At 47.5% G+C, this 15,599-nt stretch overlaps 1 protein-coding gene across 1 annotated transcript in view; it reads left to right on the top strand.

Moving 5' to 3' along the window:
* Window positions 1-15,599, top strand: part of COL22A1 (collagen type XXII alpha 1 chain) — a 240,256-nt gene that overhangs the window by 185,752 nt on the left and 38,905 nt on the right. The window contains exons 45-48 of the mRNA XM_032873482.1: window positions 2,716-2,829; window positions 3,170-3,223; window positions 11,253-11,306; window positions 13,065-13,118. Coding sequence (XP_032729373.1) covers window positions 2,716-2,829; window positions 3,170-3,223; window positions 11,253-11,306; window positions 13,065-13,118 — 276 coding nt within the window. The remainder of the gene's footprint in view (window positions 1-2,715; window positions 2,830-3,169; window positions 3,224-11,252; window positions 11,307-13,064; window positions 13,119-15,599) is intronic.

The raw sequence follows: 15,599 nt of genomic DNA on the forward strand, positions 1-15,599 counted from the left end.
CACCAGACCTTGAGGTTCTCCATTCACAGATTAGGGGGCTGTGGCTCAGAAGGATGAAACCATGATCCTGGGCAAGGGCAGGGGCTTTGTTGAGGTCTGGGTGCAAACAGAACCCTGTCTAATCTCAAGGCATGTGGCGGTAGTCCTGGGTCAGGAGGCACAAGGGGCCCCAGGAGCATGGGGGCCAGAGTGAGCATGGGTGGGACTGTAGGTTGGGGACTGGTCTCCCTGTGCTCCCTGGACTCTGGGACTGGGTCAGAGCTATAATCTGGCACCCTCACTGAAGGTCTGGGCATTGCTACGGCTAGTCTTCAAGGAACAGTCTTTTTATTTGATTTATTTATGTATTTGAGATAGAGTGAGAGAGTGCATGAGCAGGGGGTGGGTTAGGGGCACAGGGAGAGGAAGGAACAGGCTCCCCCTTGAGCAGGGAGCCCGAGGTCGGGCTTGATCCCAGGATCATGACCTGTGCCAAAGGCAGAAGCTTAGCTGACTGAGCCACCCAGGGGCTGCATTCAAGGAACAGTCCTACACAGAATCTGTGACTAAGACAGACCCAGGCTGAGCGTTAGCCCTCCAGGAATTGGGAAGAAATAGGCAGTGTGATTCTTTATTATGCTGATATTACCCCTTTACAGTGTGGATCCCGCCATAGAGAATAGTTTCAGGATCACCACTGTGCCCTCTGATTCTAGGGAAAGGTCATCGGGTGGGGTTCCTGCCTCCAGGCTAGCCCCATTCCACGCATCATACACACACTGTGGCAGGGTTCCATGGATGCACCTTGTTTTAAGAACAAGAGAAGGTCTAGGAATAGGGGATTTCCTCCCGGCTCTGCTGCTCCTCCAAACAAACACAGCACCCCAAACCACTGTCCTTTGGTCGACGTCTTTCACCCTCGCTTTGTATACCCCAACATGTGGCACTCCCCAGCCTCCAAAAAATATTCACCCAGCTTCTCAAACCACCCATTAAAAGAAGATGGTGCAGGACACCCAAGGGTCAGGGGCTCAGTGGGGCATTTGGTTGGCCCGTTGGGTCAGGGAGATCATTCTTGTATCAAACCCTTGCTCGGTGGGAAGCCCTTTGCTCTGATTGGATGAAGCAGCTCTAGCCCCATCTTCTGAGCGCTCACACCTTTGTGCTTGGTGGGGAAGGGATGGAGCCGTACACGGACGCCTTCAGCAGTGAGGCAAGAACAGACGCTCCTGCGGTTGTGGCAGAAGGAATCCGTTGCAGCCCCCAGTCTCGTGAAGCAATCAGGAAGGCTTCCTGGTGTCAGAGACTTTTGGTGGTTGAGTAGGAGTGAAGCAGCTCAAAGGAAGGTGAGCCGTTCAGAGTCCACTTTGGGATGGAAAAACCCTTCTGTCCTGAGTTAGGGACTAAGGTGATGGCTAAGTCGCCCGCAGCATCACCTCCTGTAGGAAGGACGGCAGCTGCCTCCAATCTGGGTGGATGCCTCCAGCAGAGCATTCCAGAAGCTGTGGGGAATGCATTTGTTCTGTGCAATTAACACCATCGAAGCGCAAACTCTTCAAGCTATGTACTCCTCGCGGTCTCAGAGCAGAAAGGCACGGAGCCTCAGAGTGCACACTTCGCAAGTGGTTTCTCACTGAGAGACAGTCACTGAGTGCAGGCGCCAAGTGAGAATCCTAGCTAAGGGCACTGGGGCTGGTCTGAGATCTAAGTGCCTTCTCCGCATTACTGCATCTAACCTGTATCCCAGGGAGAGGGGAGGGAGGGCTGCAGAGAAGCAGCACCCCAGGGCCCTGGGATGAGACACGGCTGGAGGTGTGGCCAAGCCAGTGAGTTTTGCTGGGTCCACACTGGGCTCCAGACTGTAAGGTCTTAGGATGACACAGACAAATGAGGAAACATGTTCCCTGGGCTGAGAGAACCGTAAAATCACACCAAGGACAGCCCTCCCCTGCCTCAAAGGAGTAGAGCAAGTCTCACTTCCTGGCCGCATTCCTTAAACACCTACTTCGGACGAAGAATAATGCCAGGCGTGTGTGGTCAGATCAGGTGTGTGTGTTACAGCCAGAACATCCCGAGGCCGTGTGCCTGTTCCTGCCTTTCTTCTGCTTTGTTCACCAACCACTTAGGCAAACCCAGGAGACAGAGAAGTCAGCTTCCAGCGTCCCGTCTCCAGCTGTAGGAACAGGACATGTTGTTTGTTACAGTCCTAAACGTTTGCCTTAAGTCTGTACTGTGAACGCTTTTATTTATTTTTAAGATTTTATTTACTTATTTATTTTTATTTCACAGAGAGAGAGAGAGAGAGAGAGAGATCCCAAGCAGGCAGATAGCCAAGCAGAGGGGGAGGGGAAGCAGGGTCCCCACCAAGCAGAGACCCTGACTCGGGGCTCGATCCCAGGACCCTGAGATCATGACCTGAGCTGAAGGCAGAGGCTCAACCCAATGAGCCACCCAGGTGCCCCCGGTTAATGCTTTTAAATGCTCACAGATAGTGGTACACTTTTGACCTCACTGTTGCGAGCAATACTTCAAGCAGTCTGGGCTGGCTAGAAGTAGGGGGCCATGAGGTAACGATCCAGATGTGTCAGCACTAAAATCTGAGCTCAGATGAAGAGAGAGAAAAATGCCAAGTCTTATTCGAACACTCCAGATAACGGCCCGGTGCATCTGTCTGCTTCTACATCACCTTCCCTTTCTCCTTATAAGGGATGGTTACTTATTCTGTCTCTTTCTCAGGACGTGTGCAGTGGCTGCCCTCCTGGCCCCCCGGGCCTCCCTGGTCTGCCCGGTTTTAAAGGGGACAAAGGTCTCCCAGGAAAGCCAGGGAGAGAAGGCACAGAAGGGAAAAAGGTAAGGAGAAAAGCTTGTCTTATCACCGCAATGAGATACGTCATCTTCGAGATCCCCGTGCTGCCTCTCGGTAGAAATGGGAGGCGGCAGAGGCCTGGGGGACCTCTGGGGGTCTGGACACCACACTAATCGTGAGCTGTGCCTGTGAACACACAGTCACACTCAGCAGCACCAAATGCCCACATCCTTTGCTTAGATGTGCTGGAGGGAGGAGGAGGGGACAGGGACATTTCAATGAGAAATGAGCAAATAGGGGTGCGAGGGCCGTGGCTCGCTGAAGACTCTGGCTATGAGCTCCGGACACTCATTCTTGCTTGTTTTTCTTCCGTTCCTGCTCCAGGGAGACACTGGGCCCAGGGGCCTCCCAGGGCCTCCAGGAGTAGCCGGACCACAGGTCAGTGAGCCCTCATTCACCCCGTGTGCCTCCATTCTGCTCATCTCACTGGTTGATCTACGTCAGAGGAAGAGAGGTGTCCGGTGTGGAGGAAAGATGCTTTGAAAATCATGATACCCACATTCAGGGGCTAACCATGACCTTGAATGTCTCTGTGACCTTGTGAACGGTCACTTGTTGAGCCGCAGTTTTTCATCTACAAATGCCTTGGTGGCTGAACAATGAAGTGGGCTAAAGGTCCGGACTAGGTGGCAATAACTGGTTAAGGGAGGAGCTTTGGGGTCAGGCGGCTCTGGATTGGAATCCCAGCCCTGAGTGGCTTCGGAGCTGTGTGGCTTGAGGCAAAATCTTTGACCTCTCTGGGCCTCAACCTCACCACCCATGAAGGATAAGAATAAAAGTGAGAGTTGCAGATTTGTTGGAGTTGAACAATATAACACATGAAAGGAGCTAGTTGTTCAATGAACAACGTTCCTAGGAACGGGCTGTGCCAGGGTGGGCAAGCATTACTGCTGCTCACAGGAGAAACGAGGCTCCCATCTACCGTGGGCGGCGGCAGCTCTGCGCTTTCATCAGGCCAGAAAGACCCGCCTGGGAAGAAGGAGCTGTGATCACAGCCTCAGAACAGGAAGGGTGGCTCTGGCTGCCGAAACAGGTGTCTGGGCTATGGTGGTTGGGCTCCTGGTGGTGATGGTAGGTACTTCTAGGCAGAAGGGACTGTGTGAGTGCTGACATGGAGGCAGGAGGGGAGGAGAGCTGACCCCCCACCCTCCCTTCCCTTCCCTTCACATTAGCGCCCCAGGTGCTATCCCTGATGGCCTTGGGGCCTCCGTGCTGCTGTTAGCTAGAAAGGCTGCCCTGCCCCAATATTCAGGGGCAGGCTTGTCACTGTGTCCCTCCCAGTGGCCTTAACAACTGCACGGGAGATGCCCCCTCCAGACCTGGCACATGGCAGGCCCTCGGGCAACCTTAGCCTCCACTGCTCTGTCAGCCCTTGAGGTCCCAGCCAGCGGCAGGGCGGGACTGGGGTGAGGATCTGGACATAACATGTAAGGGGAGTCCAACACTTCAGTAACCAAGATAAATAAGACTTTAATGTTGTATTTTAAGAAGTTTAAATTAGTGCAGTTGAGCCCCCAGGAACAAAACGTCACAATTTTAAATAAAGATGGAACCTAGCCCTGTACTTGAACCGCTCACCTTCCTCAGTCCCCCCAATCCCAGCACCATCAGAGCCCCATTTACTTATAGTTTTATATTTTGTTCCTCTTGGATCATTTGGCATTAATTTTTGTTTTTAAATATGGCATTGAACTATTATTTATTTTGGATACTGATGTTTCCAGAATCCTTTACGTGTTTACGCGCAGGTAAGTACTCACTTGACTTACCCTAGGGTCAGCCCTGGAAAATGGGGTTGGAGCTCTTACTAGTGTATTAGGAAGCAAACAGAAATTCTGTGGCGTAACAGCAGAGCACTCACTGGAGCCGTTGGGTATCAGGATGGGAAATATCCAGACTTCCCAGCCTGCCCGGCCAGCTGAGATATCTAGTGTTTGTGGCCCATAGACTCTGTGAAGTCTTACAGGGTGTTGAGATACCCAGGGCTCCTATTTCAGGAACTGTAGATGTCAGGTCTCAGTGCAGATGGAACAAGAGATTTTCCCCATCAGTGTTGGATTAAGAGACACCCGTAAAGCTTAGTATTGCCTGCGCTGTTTACCGTGCTTTACCCTCCCTTTCTGGGGTCATCAGCCGGGGTAAGCGGATTCTGTGGGCAGCCAGTTTCCACGGATCCTTAAGCAACCTTTGCTGTCAATTTGTGGGGGCTGGGCTTTGCCTCTGCTGAGGAATGGCTTTTATTCAGAGAAACAAAGGCAAATCAATTAAACAGATAAGGAGTTCCCTCCACTAAGTAGGGATTGTTTTCTTTATCAGCCCAATCCCACTTGAAGTGCTGGTGTCTTGAGACAATGACTCTGCCTTTGTTCCTTTATAGTTTGCTTCCAGGGAGGGTTTGTTCTTTTGCATATTCAGAGAGAGCCAAAGAAAGCTTCCAACCAGAAAACAGCAAGGAAATTAGTGCAGTAGCTGATAGGGTTCTAGCTGTCTCCATTTGGGAGTCCACAGGTGACCTTGAGAAGTTGGCAGGACTTGGGGTCCACCTTACATCATGAGCCCCTAGGCAGTTACAGCGGGATGTTTACCCAGTGTTCTACGGGCCAAGGGCTGGGTTACGGGCTTTCCAGTATCATCTGTTGTAATGGTCAGCATGATTCTAGGAGCTATGGGTATTATCCCACTTTACAGATAAGGAAGCTAAGGCTTAGCAAGGTTAAAAGCCAATACTGCCAAACTCTTGGGTGATACACCAGAGGGGACCCCTGCTGGCCCAACTGTAGTATGCTGTATATGCTGTAGTATGCTGTAGTATGCCACCCCAGTTAGTATGCGGTCAAAACTCCTAGTAATAGGAGAACCAGCATCAGCACCACGGACAGCTCCCAGGGGCGGCGGCTTCCCAGGACCGCCACCTCTTGTTGGGCACTGAGTCACAGGAGTTAAGTCTGAGCACTCACAGGCTTGCCTTCAAATGCAAGCCCCTTACTATGTTCTTTATTCATCCCACACCACTCGCCAGAAAACGGGAGGACTGTTTCATCTTCTGTTGAGCCTCGCTTATCAAACAAGATCTCAGCTAGACCTGCGGACTTGAAGATGAATTTGTACACTGAAAATGCTACCGGTGGCTGAGCACTTATGATTATTGTTGTCTCGCTTTCCTAGCTAGAGGCCCCGGTGCTCACTGGTCCCCTGCATCTCCAACGGCCTTTGTTGGCTTGTTTGGTTGTGATTGTGATCCTGCATCTGGGAGATCAGCTTTCCCAAAATGGATCTTGCAGATTTGCAGCTGCTCTGACTGGTGGCTGGGTCTGGGGAGGTTAATGCCACGATCGATTACAGCTTCACTGTAGAGCTTTCAAACTGCCTGAAACACTGACTTTCAGGGATGGGGTGTGGAGGTAGTGGCTGCTGTTATGATTATGATCCATGCGGAGGAGGAAGGAGGAACAATTTGATAATCAGAGTGAAAACCCTGGGAACATGCTTTTCTGCAGAGTCCATTGTAAAACCCTCTCCCAGTAGGAAATGCTGATTATTCTCTCCTCCACGAACAGCATTTGGGTTTCTTCCCCTTCATGTGCCCACCAGTCAGGTAACGGGAACTGTAAGGACTGCAGTCACTAGATGACTAGAAGCCCCCACTTGGAGTTTCTGGACAATTCTGGGGGCGACGGATAAAACCTCCTTTGCTACTATTAGAACTCCAGAAGAGACTCTTGAATCCGTTCCTGCCCAGAAGGTATCCCAGTGCCATATGGTTTATGCTCTCTTCAAGAGTATAGGTCTCTTTCACCCAGAGCTGCCTCAATCCCGAAAGATTCTCACCAAGCACCCCTTTCAAAGTTCCCTTCTGAGTCAGGAGGTGTAGAGGTAGGTCAGATATGGGCCATGCCTTCCAGGGCCTGATGTTGTTTTCGAGAAGAAAGACCTGCAAGCTGGTGTTTTGTACAAGAGTCAGACTGGGGCTAGGGCTGATTGCGATGGGCGGGCACAGGCTGGGCTCTGGAGGTCAGTGAGTGTTTCCCCATCTGGCTCTGCTGCTTAGTAGCTGAGTGCATTTCACTTACTAATTATAGGACTTGGGCCGTTTATTTGACTTCTCTGAACCTTGGGTCCCTCACCTGTAAAAGAAGAGCCATATGGTCTATCTCACAAAGGATGTGAGGATTGAACAAGGGAACATTTATGGAGCGCCAGGCGTGGAACCAGCTGGGTACATCTACCTGCAAGTGTTCCTCGTAATTGTTTCTCTGAATGAAGAGCATTTGCAGCAAATGGTTGGGAGAAGAGTAAATGGCTTTAAGGAAAATAATGCCATGGGGCAAGGGGTCACCTGTGAAAGTCACCTGGAAGTGGTAGGATTTTAGTTGCTTTGGAAGGTGAGGCAAGGATTTGTCAGCCATCCTTGGGGAATGGCTTTCCAGGCAGTGAAACAGCACACAAAAATTCAGGGACAGGACTTAATTCTGCCAGCAGCAGAGACTTAACTGGGGTTTAGGCCCTGCCCTCCACGGTTTGTACCTTTCTGGTGGATTCACAGAAACCAGCATCCTTCGAGAAGCCCCCGGTAGGAACACAACCTCTAAGTAATTGTTACATTGGGCGCTTTGCACATGATGGTATTGAGAAAATACAAACACTGAAGAAAATCTTCTCCCGACCCAGGAGAACCTCTCTAGGAAGGTGGAAGAGAAGGAAGACAGCCTCTGTTACTGAGTCAGCATTAAGCCAGAGTGTGACGTGCATCACAGGCAGTCTGCTGAGAGACTGCAGGCTGAAATCTTACTGTCTTCTGTAGCCAGGCAGCTACACCCGCTGCAAACAAGTCCTCGAGATAAACAGGAACTGGTCCTCCAGTCAGAGGACTTGACAGCACCATCGTCAGGCGTACTCATCCCAAGTGGACCTGGGAGTTAGGGGATCTCCTGTGTTAGTTCATTAGCTTTATAAAAAGGAAAATGAACTCACATCTTTATGACAGGAAATAGTTCTGCAATTTGGAGCAAAGAGCCTGCTTTTCCCTTGGGCTCCCTTTCTCCCCAGAGACAGGAGATGGGGGTCGTTCTCTTCCTTGATGATTGATTACATTTCAAAGGGATGGATGCCAGGTCCTTGAGAGAGACTTTTCGGAGTCCTGGATCTGGCAGGACTTAGTTAGCTTTTAGAAAGATTTGCATACATTTCGAAGAAGCAGAGAACCTACAGTGACAAGTTTTCAAAAGTAAATGCGCTAAGAAAAAAGGTTTGGGGAGAGAATCTCTTCTTTTCATGGGAAAGAGATTTAAGCCCTGACAAGCATTCTGAATGGACATGATTTAGGAGAATGGAGCTAGTAAAGTGATGAACTAGTACTCTCCCCCAAATATAAACTCTGGGCGGGCAGGGATGTTGTTGTTTCGTTGCTTAGAAAGCTTCCTGGAGCAGCTCATTAGACTTCTAGGCTATAAAGGCTATGCTCTTGACATTATGAAACCAGTGGGACAAGGCATCATGACTAGGAAAACAGCCAGAAATGTAACTTGGGCAGGAAGAGACAGTTTGAATACATATATATCTGGATTAGAGTCCAAATCTTGGTTTTTTATTAGCTGTGTGACCTGGGGTGAGTGACTTCACCTCTCTGGTCTTCAGATTTTTTAAATTCTACACTCTGGTCAGAACCTCCACCTCATAGAGGAGTCTTACGGGCTAAATTAAATAACACAGGCATGTTAAATATTTTTTGCGTCAGGTCAGTCTATAAACAAAAGAATACATGGATTGGGGTCTCATGTGGAAAGGCCTGGCAATGTGCCCGGAGGAGCAGAGGCTTGGTAAATGTCAGCCCTCGCTTCGGGAAGGAAGTGAGTCAGGGTTGGGGGCGGCTGTGTTTGCTTTGATCTTTCGCTGCCACAGAGAAGGAGACAGGACAACTGTGGAGATCCTTGAGCTCCTGACATTTTCACTGCTGGGAGTTGAAGGTGGAAGCCACCCTAATCCCAGACTGGGGACTGGAATTTGAAAAGAAGCCATTTACTTTTAAGGCAATTGTCCTAAATGTCAGAGAAGCAGTGTGCTGCTACTCTATGTCACTTCTTTTCATTGAGATCATAATACGGCCTGCAGGCAGTGTGCTGGCTTTATAGATTGAAAAGCAGTAGAACTAATTACATGTAAAAATGTTGGAACAAATGCTCTTCCCCTCTGAACCCTTTTCTCTCCTCTGCACACTGGCCTTTGGCATTTCACAAGCATTAGTTCACCTGAGGTCCCCCAGCACAGCTCATGGAGGTGGCCAGGGAAGGTTACAGGTGGTCACAGTGCTCAGTTAACTGCTGACATGGCAAAGCAGTGTGGATGGGGAGAGGGCTGGACCCCATGTTTTAGGGGCTGAATTGTGGGGCTCTGCCCCTGGATTGACTCTCCTAGATTGAACTGCCCCTGGCGTCCTTCATTTACTGGATGAATAAACCCAGAGCAAAGAGGGGACATGATCTGCTCAAGGATGCAGAAACAAGAGGTGACAGGCCTGGAGCGAGAGCCAAGATTGACTTACTGTGAAAGACTTATTTGACTGCATAATGCATTCTTTTAAAGGAACTGACATGTTTTGTGTTTAATAACGTTTTGCTGAAATACATTTGTTGCCTCAGTAAATGCAGAGCCAAAATAGGTGACAGTTTAGAGAGATTGGAACATTTGAATGTTACTTTCAAGGTTAGTCTGTGAAAAATATTTTTGATAGGTTTCCTATCATGAGTGTCTTAACCACAATAATGACAGCAGTGATGATGGTGATGTGACGGTGATCATGGTGATCATGTTGACAGAGGTGATGGTGGTGATAGTGGTGATGGTGATGATGGTGATGATGATGGCAATCGCAGTGATAGAGATGATGGTGATGATGGTGACGATGATGGCGATCATGGTGATAGAGATGATGGAGATGATGGTGATGATGATAGAGATGATGGCAATGATGGTGATGATGATGATGGTGATCATGGTGATGGAGATGATGGTGATGATGATAGAGTTGATGGTGATGATGGTGATGATGATGGTGATGATGATGGCGATCATGGTGATAGAGATGATGGTGATGATGATGATGATGATGGTGATCATGGTGATGATGATGGTGATGATGATGGTGATGATGATGGTGACAATGATGATGATGACTGGTGATGATGGTGATGATGATGGTGATGGTAAGAGAGATGATGGTGATGATGATGGTGATGATGATGGAGATGATGGTGATGATGATGATAGAGATGATGGTGATGATGATGGTGATGATGACTGGTGATGATGGTGATGATCATGGTGATCATGGTGAGAGAAATGATGGTGAGGATGATGATGAAGGTGATGATAATGGTGATGATAGTGATAGTGACAGATGATGATGGTAATGACTAAAATGATGAGAAGGGTGATAACTAACAATGAACTCATTACTGGCTTATGCACTTTGTAGATTTTAGGTTATTTTAATGCTTGCAACAATCTCATGACAAAGGTTCTGTTTTTATTATTCTCATTTTAAAAGAAGGAGATAGATGTGAAGCAGGTTGCCCAATGACAGGGTTAGCAATGCCAAGCCAGGGTTCAAATACAAAATAATTTACAGAAATAATTATAGCTAATGTTTATTGAGCTCTTGCTATGTTCTGTGCTTTGTGTTGTGTCTGATTTTATTTCTTCCAACACTTCACAGGGTAAGCAATCATGATTTTCTCTACTTTATAGATAAACAAGAAATCTTACAACTCACAGTTTAAGTGACCCACTCAAGGTCACACAGCTAGAAAGGGAGGGAGCAAGGAGCACACATGCATACAGATGGAGTGAGTCTTCTTCCTCAGCCTTCTGGGCAGTGCTGTCCCATCCACTGTCTTAGCTTCTCCTTCTTCCCACCTCACACCAGACACTGTGATGATTTGGCTCCTTCCCCTCCCACACCTAAATATCCCCATTTCCTCCTGACTGCCCCTCCTCTCTTTGTCCTGGGCCTTTCAGCCCAGCCTCTACTGCAGTCAGGGATCCCTTCTGAAACAGAGAGCAGTCAAACTTCCCAGTGCCTGCAGCTCAATCCAGCTTCAAGGAAAAAACTTGCAGGGCTCTCAGTGAGGGAGGCATTATCTGCCTCCCCAGTTCCATTTTCCACTGACCCCCATCAGTACCCCATGACCCAGTTAAGCCATTCCATCAGCAGTTCTTCAACCAGACTCCCTTGTTTCTCTCTGTGGATGCCATGCCTGGCCTGTGGCTCAGACTGGATGAGAGTTTGATGAAGGAAGAGTAAATGGATGAAGAAATGAGTCCATAGCTAGATGAATGCATACAGACTTTTTTCTTTTGCAATGTAGTTCTACCAACATTTCTAATAAGTTTATTTCTTTTTTCTCCCAAGGGAAGTAAAGGGGAGCGTGGTGCAGATGGTGAAACTGGACAGAAAGGTGACCAGGTAAGAACTTACTTTGTAAAGAACCTGAAGAGATATCACTGTTTCTCCTAGATGAATTTCATTCTGCCATTTCTGACCTCACCTCTTGGATCTCCTTTGTTTGAAGTAGGAATTTTTTTAAACAACATTTTCATGGTTTCCATATTGATTCCTGTGGTTCATTGTCACATTTCCCCTTCCCCAGTTATCTGAGCAGCCTGCCTTTTCTGATTTCCTTTTGTTTTGTTTTGTTGGAATCTTACCCTTAGAAGTCTAGTTCTCTGAAATGGTTATCATCCATTACACAATGCCCCCTTCTTTCCTCCCACACTCCTATCACTCTTCAAGTACCTGTCACATAACTCATGGTACTACTTGAAATGTTACACAGATGTCCCTTCTGCGCTCAGTGCCCAGCCAGTCCTGTTGGACCACTTCTCCAAATGCATTGCAAGGTAGTGCCCATGACAACATACTCCTCTTTCTGTGGATTCGAAACCAGTATCCCTGTCATCTTTTATACAGCATTACCAGCTGATTCTTCAGTCCAGCTCCCTAGCCTCCAGCAGCCTTTCTGCCAGTTAAAGTGGCTCCTGCTTGGCTGCTGGCCCTCTTCCCTTTCCTCCCTCCCACCTGCCCTCCACCCATCACTCCTCTCTGCATCTTCCCATCGGTCCTCCTTGCAACCAGCTGCATGGCAGGCACGGCACCAGGCTCTGAGCTGTAGAGGGAGTAATGGGCAAATCCCTGACCTCGTGGAGGTTTCTGTTCCATGACGGTGAAGCAAGCACTCCTGAGGGGATGTGTTCAGAGCTATGTTCAAGGTCTGAACAACATGCTCAGCTAAAATTGCATCTGTGTTTGGAAAAACAAAATGTATTTGGATTATTCTTGCAACAGCAAATTTTCAAGACCAATACACTTGATCGTGGCTGTTATAGCTTGCGTTTCCCAGTAGCAGGAGATAGAAGTGAAGGGCAGGGAGATCTTCCACGGTTGTGTGTCTGATTTTGTAAAACACTGTCGTTCGAAAACAAAATGGTGTATGCAGCACTCTAGCTTGTTTAGCTCCTGGCATAACACACATAGACTCTGCTCTGCATGGAGGCGTGACTCTCTTTCTTAAAGTAATGCAACTCTGCTACAGCAGAGATGTCATGATTCGGTAACCCCAGAGTTTCCGTTGTGACTGTATGTTGTGTGTGCATATGCTTTTATTTGCTCTCACATTTTTATTACAGGATGTTTCCAGTCTACACAAAAATTAGAAAGCATAATAAAAAGACCCCCCACCTCCATATCTATCACCCAGCCACAGGATCCTGTAGCCACTATGGCCACATCTGTTTTCATCTGTGCCCTCAGCGACTTCCCCACACTGTCTTCCTTCACTTTATGTAGAAGCAAATCCACTCTCAGGAGAGATTCATTTTCGTAAATATTGTTGGATACTTTCTCAAGCTATGGAAACACCAGTTATATATATATATATAATATATATATTATATATATATAATATATATTATATATATATTATATATAATATATATTCACATACACACACATATATACATATACATATACATATACATATACATATATACATATATATGTACACATACATATATAGAAAGTTTTTTTTGTTGCCAATGCCTTTATCTAAAATCTATTACTGGAGTTAGAAGTCAGATTCTGGATTGTTGTCTGAAATTTACTAGCCACCAAAGTGGAAAGCTTCTTATAGGTCACTTTGAAGAATTGCCTCTTGTATTTTCCTAGGGTCATCCTGGAGTTCCCGGTTTCATGGGGCCCCCTGGGAGCCCTGGGCCACGGGTAAGTAATGATTTTGAATCCCCTCCTCTCTTGGTTTTGATGCTGGAACTGGTTCCCATGCTCATTGGACCTGCCTCGTTAAGGACTGGGCTGACACCTGAAAGGTGTCCAGGGCTGAACAGAAGGTGAAGGTCCCAGAGGGACAATGGGTCAAGGATGGGGACTCGACCCCATGGGACCCAATGGAGTCAAGGATGGGGTGACTTGAATAGGTGGCGTTCCTGGGCAGTGCAGTTAAAATGCTGTTGGGACCAGGGGGAGCTTGGCAGAGGTGGGCAGGCTTAATATATTATTAATTTCTATCTATCGCAGGTGATGAGAAACCTGAGAAAAGTGTAAGGTTAGGATCATAAGTGAGAAATGGAGAAGCAGGTTCCTGTCTTGCATAGGATCCTGTCCCATGGCAAGAGGCTCTGGGCATCACAGAGTGTCTTTATAAACACAGACTTTCCTGGATTTATTATTTTAATAACAATAACAATAATAATAACAACAAAGTTATTATTATTCATTATTACCATCTTCAGCTACTCATTCATCATCACTGCGAGGCATTGTCATCAGTATAACCACAGATTCGGTGAATTATCTTCCCATTTGTCCCCATTGAGCCCCCGAGCAAATGGTCTTCCTTTGGTCCAAACTGCCCACAGATTAGTCTTGAAGTTGTTGCTTATGTATCCACCTAGGGTAGCCATGGTAACGGGCAGCTCAAATGAGCAGCCTCGCCTAGCCCAGGACCAGCCGCCTGCAATTTCCCATGGGTTCTCCAGGAGCCCTGCCCCCCCCAGATTTTGCAGAATGAGGGATTATTGGTAATGGCTAATGGACAACTAAACGGGAACCCACTTCAAATAGGGACCAACCTGACATAATCAGTAGAGAAGCAGAGGCTGGGTTAAGATCATGAAGTTCAAATACATGCCATTAATCTTGCTTTGTCTTCTTTTGAACAACCCTAAATGACTTCTAAGTGTAAGTATGTTCGTTCTTAGAATAAATTAGGTCATTTTAAATGTATATTTCCAATAAGATCATATGGAAGCATGAAACTGCGTCTTTTACTTCGAAGCTGACTTTTACAGCAAACTCATAAAAAGTACATTAACTGTAAAAGTACAAAAGCTTTCCCAGTTTGCTGGAGAGCTCACCTCAAGCCTCAGACCCTCAGCTCACTCCCACCTCCCCGCATGGACGGCCTGTGCTATGAGCATCCTTTCCCATTTCTCAGTCTTCGCTCCTCATTGTGTGTCTCTGCCGTGACCAGGATTTCAAACCTCCTTTCCAGGGGATGGTTCAGCTCTTGCCATTTAGGTTCATGAAAATCTGTTAAAGCCCCCTCCCCTCCCCATCCCGGTCTTTCAAAAGCCTATTACACATCCCCAGTGCAAAAGAATCCGTGCTCTCCTCTCCTTGGAAATTGCCCTTTGGACTCTAGGGAAGCTGTAGGAAGTGGCTCCTAGCCACTGGTTCTCATGCTAGATGATGAATCTGGGATTCAGAAACGGGCATGATCAGAGGGCAGCTTCTCTGTCTCCCACTGATCAATGTGGTCAGTTCATGCAGTTGATACTTACTGAGCTCCTGCTCTGTGCCATGCATGCCCTGGTCTGTTCATTGTTTTTGGGAATGGATGCCGGTCACCCGTCCATCTGGGTTTAGTGGCCAGTCATGCAGACGCAACTTGAGAGCAGGAAACCTGCCTGGTCATTTATGCATTGTTTCTTTGTGTGCTTCTATGTCGGACGCCATAACTGGGGATATAGATACCAAACAGATAAGGCCCCTTTATTATTGTTACTCCAAAGCTTATTTCCTGGTGCTCAGTTGGCATCTTTCTTTCAGAGAAAACCCTTACCCTATTCCCAATGTGCTGTATGGAATTTAATTACAACATAGCTAGGTTCCAGGGTACAGGGTGCTGGGGGGTTTTGGCAAAATTATATAGAAGAATCCAATAGAAACTCCATTGTTGTGCTGGGTTTGAACTAGAGGTGGAGGTTCCCAGGAGCAGCCCAACCAGGGAAGCATGAATCTTGAGCTATGTATGCATGTATTATCAACATCCTTTATTTCTTAAACATTTACTGGCTCATTACCTGGGGAAGAGGTGGAGGCAAATCTGATTGCATCTTATCCCTGGGGAATTTATCTGACATGGCAAATAAGACCTATCTTCCATGGCTGTATCAGATTTCCTTGAGGTCCATGGTACAGCCATTTCTGTAGCCCTAAAACTTGGCCAGCACTTGCCATGACATAGGCACTCGATAAGTGTATGTGAAAAACCTAAATGCTGCTGGAAAGGTATCATCAGGAAGGTATGCAAGATCTTGCTTATTTGTCCCCCCATACTTGGTCCATATCTGCAATGCTTGCGGTCTTGGGCAGGCCAGTAGACACACCACTGTTATGAGTGTCTGTGATAACAGAGAACACTTTGGGGAAAGCCCTTAGTGAGTGCCAGTGCTGGCTAGCTCT

The sequence above is a fragment of the Lontra canadensis genome, unplaced genomic scaffold (genome assembly GCF_010015895.1).
Source record: "Lontra canadensis isolate GAN:19392208 unplaced genomic scaffold, GSC_riverotter_1.0 scaffold49, whole genome shotgun sequence".
Classification (NCBI taxonomy): domain Eukaryota; kingdom Metazoa; phylum Chordata; class Mammalia; order Carnivora; family Mustelidae; genus Lontra; species Lontra canadensis.